Below are 8,125 nucleotides of genomic sequence, written 5' to 3'. Positions count from 1 at the left end.
CACACACACACACACACACACACACACACACACACACACACACACACACAAAGAACAAACTCACATTTTATATGCAGGTGACTGCATGTTTAAGCTGAATTATAAATGATTATGACAAAAAAAAATACTGCCAACCATTTTAAGCACCTTGTTGATCTGGATGAATTTAGTCCTAAATAATTAAGCTGCCACATAAATGTTGCATGGACAAATAAAAAAAGAAAGAAAATCATTTTTCTGTATCAGGATATAATAAACATGATTTTGGTTTCCCAAAGTTATTTTTTAAAATCTAACCTCAGGTGAACCAAAAAAACAGGTTTTTACTATTTATTTAACAGAAGTTAAGCCAAAATAAATAAATAAATAAATAAACTTCACCCCAAAGTCAGACTGTGTAATGCTAAAACTAAATACTTTATAAAATACATTAAAATGACTTTTAAAACCCAAGAACATTATGAGGGGAAAACAAATATATTTTTATGATTTGATTTTCCTCTTTTTAGCAACATAAATCCTAAAATGAAAAAGTATTATTTGTTTGGTTTATTTTTATTTATTTATATTTTTTGTCTGAGATGTCTTCATTTACCACATTGTGTTACCTTTGTGTGTTTGTCACGTTGCTTCCCTCCCACAGCAGGAAGCAGCAGAGAGGAGCTGCTCAGGTTCAGGTTATTTATAAAAATGGAAAAGAGAAACTCACAGGGGGCGTGACGAGCAGGCAGGTAACAAAACACAGGAATATTCAACAACAACAACAACAACAACAGAAAGTAATGAAAGGTTTCATGTTTTGTTTAATTTAACTTTTAATTTATGTATTTTTCTGCGGCTGTTAGTAAACTATCTCATGAACCAGTGGAGAAATCTTAACAAAACTTTCAGAGAGAGGTCATCGGATGTTTGTTTTTATTTAACTAAGGTTTGGAGTTTTTTTCCATTCAAGATGGCCGCCATCAGTTGAGTGGTAGTAGCTGAGAGTCATACTGAGGGCAAACGCTTGATGATTTAAAACAGCTGTATCTGATAATCAATTAAATAAATGTGATTAGATAAAATATGTTTGCTTCTTTAATAAATTTACTAAAACAGCATTTTTATTTTTACTACTTCTTTGTGTCTTGGTCAGATAAATTTTGTTTTCTGTTCCTGAGACATCGACTGAGTTGGACCTTGAATTAAACTGTTTAGTTGGAAGGAAATGGTTTCCTAACGGCTGCAGCATTGATCCTTGCAGCAGAAAGCAGCTCTGACCTCCGGCACAATCACAGCAGACGACACAAATAAAGCAAAAAGGAGCAACTGGAACTGAACAGCTGGGAGGTTTCGGCCTTGAAGCGCAGACTCTGCGAACGGATCTGATGATTTAGTTGCAACAAATGTCTGAAGTGACCTCGTTCATGCCGGTGAAAAGACCGTGAGACAGAAAACTCGTCTGCAGTCGGTGTGAAGGATTTTCTCTGCAGCTCCACATCGAAATGCATCTTCCTCCTGCAGGAGGTGACTTGGAGGTCAGCAGCTGCGTAGAAAACAACAAAAAATATGTGTTTATGTCCAGTGTACTGATATGAAACAGTATTTATACATCTGTATACATTTTATTGGAAACTTTTTAAAAAAAAAAGGTTACCTTATGAAGCCATTTTAAAGGGGACATATGCAAAATCTACTTTTTTAGCTGTTAACTCTGGGGCGCCAAGTGTAAAATGTAATATCCTATTTTTCATTATTTAGTTCATTTTTGAGTGCTATAATTTCACCACTAATATTTTATTGTTATTTCGCTCACTGTTTTTACATTTAGCTAAGTTTGTTAAATCTAAATGTTAAAAAACATTTAAATATCAAATCCTAAAACTAAACGTTTAAATATAAACGTAAAAGTTAAATATTGAGGTTCACATTTAGGTAATTTGGAATGGAACTGTCATTTCTGTTGGTGCTGCTCATGTTATGATGTCATCATCATGAGACAGTAGCAGCTGCTCAGTGCAGCTGAAGCTTCCCTACAAGACATCAAACTCCATAAAGCTCCTTCCTTTCTTAAGGCCTTGGTCACAGTAAATGAAAAGCGGCACAAAACCTGATCTAGCCCACTGTTTTTAGTTATGCCTCCTCAAAATATTTTGGTCAAACCTCCGTCAGTTATACTGCAGCCAAAGCATGCATGGTTCGTGTCTGAGCTGCACTTCAAACTGCTGGACCACAGGAACCACCCATATTGTTTTTATGATTTGATTTGATTTATTTATTTAACAGGAAAAGATTACTAAAAATCAAGCCTGACTCAGCATAATTGCTGTTTTACAGCAGGTTCCTGTTCTGCAGCACATAAACACTCAGAATTACAGCATCACAATCACATCATTATACACCATAGACACAAAGACAAACAAGCATACCAAATTTCAAAAAGGCAGCATTTTCAAAATAGGACATCTAAATATGAGCACAACAAAAAGTGTCCAGCAGATGGCAGACAAGATTCTTCTTAAAGGGCTGTAGATTTGAAATGGACTTTATGTTTTGAGGAATGTCATTCCATGCTTTAGTATAAACATAGAAGAAAGACCTCTGGCCGTAACAGTTTTTAAAAGTTGGTAATATCAGTTGTCCTTTTGTAACAGATCTAGTTGAATGACCACTTCCAGAATTTGATTTGGGCAACAATGCACAGAGAGTTCCATTATTGGTACCTTGGAAAATCTGAAAATATAAATTAATACCACTATACAAAATATAATTCTGAAAAGTCAAGGCATCAATGAAAGAAATGTAGTGATGAGTCCAACCAGGAAGTTTTTTATGAATTTTGTAGGCCCTTGAACACATTTTGAATTTAGATTTTGAATATTATCTTCAGCAGTGTTAGAAGCGTTAGCAGAAAGCGTCAGATAACCAATGTGATGTCATCACCCTGCTGCAAACATCTACAATGGCCGCTGCTAGACACCGCTAACAGTAATATTCAACCCATGCATCATCTATACCCGTTTCTTACTTTCAGGGTCACTGATGCTCATATCCAGCAGTCACAGTGCGAGGGGCGGGGGACACCCTGGACAGGTCACAGGTCCATCATAGAGACAAATAACTAGGGACAAATTAGAGTTACAAATTAACCTAACAGTCATGTTTTTAGTCTGTGGGAGGAAGCCGGAGTGCACGGAGAAAACATACAAACTCTACCCAGACAGGTCCCCGGGCCGGGATTTGATCCGGCATTCTTCTTGTTGAGAGGCATCAGCTCTATCAACTGAGCCATGATCAACATATTTTCAAATATTTAAAAGGAACAGTATCAAATCCAGCTGCTTTGGGACACAGACCAGAAAAGTGGTGAGAGAGGACCTGGAAAAGTTCATTAAGAAAAAATCAAACCAAAGCTTTGCAGTTCCACTTTTTAAAAACCACAACATGTGAAAACGAAGGATTTAAAAACAGGATATTTAAGCTGACCACCAGTTAAATAACTTTAACCAACAGAACGATGTCAGTTCTGCAGATGTCGAGATAAAATTTGATGCGGCAGCAGCTGAGAGTCTAAGTGTGACATCACGCAAATTTGCACGAGATCATAATTTACAAGGTTTGAACAAATTGTTTACAAGTGTCCAATTCTGGACTTTGACGGCCACCATCCTGATGTTTTTCGATGCTTTTCTGCTTCAACACTTCAAAGGAACGATTAAATTTTCTTTTCTTGGTGTGTATCTCACATATCTTCGAATCTCTCTTTCAATCTTTCCCGTTACATTTTTCCTTTTTCTTCTTGTCTCTATTTATAAAAAAAACATCAATGATGATGAGGAAATTAATATTCAGAGCAGGGAAACAACTAAAATATGCAGAATAGTTGCCCTTGAAAACCAGAATTGGACACAACTTGTTACAATTTATATCCTGTATCTGGGATGAAGTGTAGCAGGTGACCTGCATTCCTTCAAGAAAGTTTTTTTTAACTTGGGTCTTGATTCTCATTATAATCTTTGCTTATATCTTTTGCACTTTATTGAACATACAAATCCTCTTCATAAAACTAAACAGCTGTAAAAACATTTGAAATCATTTAAGGGTCTTTGGCTCCCCCTGCTGGAATCATGTGGTATAACAGCTGCTCAAAAATAATTTGATTTTTGTTTGTTCTGATAAATTAAAAATTTAAACATTGGTTTAACATTTTCATGAATTCAAATAAATTCTGCTAAATATAAAAGCTACCAGGGGGGATTTTTTTCCATCTAATAATTGATTGTAGTGTTGCACATGCAAAAATAAAAGAATAACATATCTTTGAGACAAAGCCAAAGACAAGTCAAGGGTATTTATTAAAAGATAAAATATGCAGTCATTACCCTGAACACGTAACTTTTAGAAAAATGCACCAACTTGTTAAAAAAATGTGAAGGACAAGTAAAGGACAGCTCAGCCTGCCGATACATTTAGATATTGCAAGTTTTGTCTTTTTTTTTTACTGTTCGAATGTGATCCAGATCCGTCTAAATTTGGCTGCACCCCTTGGTCACGTTGAAACAAAAAGGCAGGACAGTCGTTGCACAGTGAGGAAAAAATACTGCGAGATCAACGTCTCAGCAGCCGAGGATCACAGCTGTCAACGCGCAATTTCAAGTTTCAACAATTTTGTTTTAAAAAAATAATAACAAACGCTGTAAACATTCACACACAACACTGTAGCAGATCGAAAATACAGTACGTTCGTTGATATTTTGTTTGTAAAAAAAAATCACTCCACCTGTTTTCCACCGCTGTCCGTGTGCAGTTCAGAAATCTTACAGTAACACGATCTCACATTTAGCTGCTTTGACCCAACTGTCTAAAAACCCACCCTCTCATTAAAAACTCATTATAGTAAATATTGTAACTTCAGGAAAAATAACCACAAACAAGACATTTTTTAATATAAAAATGGTTTTTTAACATTTTTTTCAGTATAAAACATCACATATTCCCAAGCCAATCAAACAAATTCACTGATCATTTCAGTAATAATGAGCTCCTCAGTCAAACGCTCTACAAGGACATAAAAAAGGGTTTTTCTGCTGTTAAGGGATTAGCTGTACTTTCCTCTAATTACGGGAAAAATATAACAACACAAAGGCTAACAATCACTCTTCGTTTGCTATAACATTAATAATAGAAAAGAACAAATGTGAACTCCTGGTCCGAACAAAGCCCAAGCCCCAAAATCTGTGGTCAACGTGGCGTTTATGCAGTTTTCTGCTGGCCCTTCTTCCCGATGAGGGATTTGTGGATGTGGGGGATGACACCTGAGGACAAAACAAAACAGAAATCAGTCAGATTGAATGTTTCACCGACGTTTAGCCCGACGAATAATAAGCGAACTGTGAGCTCACCTCCGCCGGCAATCGTTGCCTTAATGAGAGAATCCAACTCCTCATCACCACGGATTGCCAGCTGCAAGTGACGGGGAGTGATACGCTTCACCTTCAAGTCTTTGGAGGCGTTTCCTGCCAACTCTAGTACCTGATTGGAAACGAATGTTCAGGTTAGAAGTCACACCGAGTCATTTGTCCATTCGCGCAGCCGCGAGGGGCTTACTTACTTCGGCGGTGAGGTACTCGAGGATGGCAGCGCTGTAAACCGCTGCCGTCGCTCCGACGCGACCGTGGCTGGTGGTACGAGTCTTCAAGTGTCTGTGGATACGACCCACCGGGAACTGTCGGCAAACACAGTCGGCGCTTTAAACAAACCAGAGCTAACGAAATCCCACTCAAACGCCCGAGCGCCGTTGTATCGGCACCTAAGCCACAAACCGCCAAATGAAGATTTAAAAGAGATTTACCTGCAGCCCGGCCCTCTGGGAGCGCGACACCGCCTTCGCCTTGGCTTTCCCGCTGTCTTTTCCTGCCTTGCCACCAGCCTGTGCAAACAGAGGTAAGATTTTTAACAAACAAAAGAAAGAGTTCCTACATTTTAAGCTTCTCAGTCATGTTGAAAACAAAATCAAAGCATTTTTTGTATTTATTTAAGAGACTAGTGTTGGTCTAATGCAGAGGTTCTCAAACGGGGGTCCCAGGACCCCCGGGGGTTCACGAGTTGTATCTTGGAGGTCCTCAAAAATTTTCAATAAACTGTTCATTTGATTTTTCTTTTTAAAAAAATGCGTCTAGGGAACAATGCACTAGTAAACAACCATACTAAACAAAACAAATGATAATATTCCCATGGGCTTTAGGAGGTAAAATAACAGTAAACTTTTTTTAAAACAGCATAGGGTTTGTAAGGGGGTCCCTGGAAAGTTTTCACCCTGGTAATGGGTCCCCAGACCCAAAATATTTGAGAACCCCTGGTCTAATGTACCCCATTTACTACAGTATTTAAAACAACTACCACATTTTATATTAAAAGACATAAAACACAAGTTTAAAGGTTACTCTGTTTCCTGGTGGGGCTTTATGTCACATAAACAGAAGATTAAGTGAATGTTTTTACCTCTTAAAAACAAAGTGGATCTGCTTATTATCAAAGATTCAGACTGTTCTAACTCATCTATAGCAGATTATAATAAAAATAACCTTCAAAGAAACAGGTTTTCCATTATTATAACAAACAAAAACTCCACTTTTAAACATTTTGTAGAACAGAAGGAAACTGGTAATTAATGCAATATTTAGGGGGGAAAACGAAGCATTTTAAAATAGGAATAAACTATAAATAAAACTAGTTTATTCCTGCAATCAAAACATGTTTTCTCGTGATTACAGGAGACCAGTTGAGCAGCCGTCGTTTTCCCGCCAATAACAAATAAAACAAACGAAAGGCGGCGGCAGTTACAGTATTTACTGTAAACTGTTCGCTTTACACCGAATCACGAATTAACAGATCAGGAAATAAACACAACAAACAGGCGACCCGATTGAAAACAATAAACACGAAACTGTGTCAAGCCCCCACAAAAAACCCCGCGTCAAACACAAACAAGACGCGCCGCCTTCACAGGAGACTACTTTTAAGTTTTCATTCACAAATAATTACAAAAAAAGAAAAAAGTTTCCATTCGCGGTCCTGCCGACCCCCACACTCACCATTTTTCGCCTGTTTTGTCTAAAATAATGCCGTTCAGGAACAAATTATCGGTCCACAACCATAATCCACTCAACCCTTAAAGCAATGAAACTGACGTTAGCATCATGCTAATCAACCTTTCATGCAGGCTACTGTCAAAGAGCGCACTTTTACATGAATCAAAGCTTAGATTCTTTATAAAACCCTTTGCTTCGGCCGAAAAAGACCCACTCAAACGCAAACCTGATGCTACCAAATACCAAAAACTACGCTGTGAAACTCCAGACTTCCTAAGGTAATGTTAGTGAGCATGCTAACGCGCTAAGCTAGCTGACAGCTAGCTCTTTAGCAGAAGCTTTCTGACCACAAACGTTCAGGTCGAAAATCCTCAGCTTTAATTCAAAACAGCACTTTCTACAGCGGAACGTTTAACTCGCCCAAAAAATCCTCCCGACCTCCCGGAAAGTGCATTCCGGTGGTAATCTAAGCGTACGTACCATTTTTCCGTCTCGTTATTTGATTGTAGAACTGACCGGATCGCAAACAAATTCAGCTCCCGAAAAGCAAAGAAACAATAAACCCTTTCGCAAATCTTTTGCATGCGACCCCTCGTGGGAGTCCCGCCAACCAATCGGGGAGAGCGTTGTTGCTTCGAATCCGTCGCTCGACCAATGGCAGCGCGCGGTGCAGAACTGTCACCCATCCCCCACTGGAAGATCACCGGGCCTGTCTTTGCGCACGAAACCGACAAGTAGGCGGGGCTCCGGTCTGTGGAGCGTCCTTCCTCTGACACTCATCCCTCAAAAGCACAAACTGAGTTGAAATAAAGTTTTCATTAAAAAAAAATAAACACTTGTCGCGTCTTTAAATAGAAACGTTTATGTAAAGACGTGCTTAGGGAACTTATCTGTAACGAAGGAGAAACTATCTGATAAAGTTATACGTTATAAGCCTTGAAATGTAATACTGTCAGAGGTTACTGTTATTTTTATATTATTTGGGTTTTTTTTTTTACTTTATGGAAATATGAGTTAGAACAAGAACAAACAAGTAAAATAATAAGTATATCAGG

The 8,125-nt window shown here is 38.1% G+C and overlaps 1 protein-coding gene across 1 annotated transcript; it reads right to left on the bottom strand.

The window, feature by feature from the left end:
- Positions 1-4,311: 4,311 nt before the first annotated feature.
- On the bottom strand, positions 4,312-7,674 carry h2az2a (H2A.Z variant histone 2a; the record flags this gene model as incomplete). The annotated part of the gene is given in 5 exon segments (XM_013999516.1): positions 4,312-5,294; positions 5,382-5,511; positions 5,591-5,704; positions 5,831-5,908; positions 7,551-7,674. Coding segments are annotated over 5 exon segments (387 nt in total). The 3' UTR covers positions 4,312-5,232.
- Positions 7,675-8,125: the final 451 nt, after the last annotated feature.

The sequence above is a fragment of the Austrofundulus limnaeus genome, unplaced genomic scaffold (assembly GCF_001266775.1).
Source record: "Austrofundulus limnaeus strain Quisiro unplaced genomic scaffold, Austrofundulus_limnaeus-1.0 Scaffold8, whole genome shotgun sequence".
Taxonomy (NCBI): domain Eukaryota; kingdom Metazoa; phylum Chordata; class Actinopteri; order Cyprinodontiformes; family Rivulidae; genus Austrofundulus; species Austrofundulus limnaeus.
This window is presented reverse-complemented; position numbering and strand designations above follow the sequence as displayed.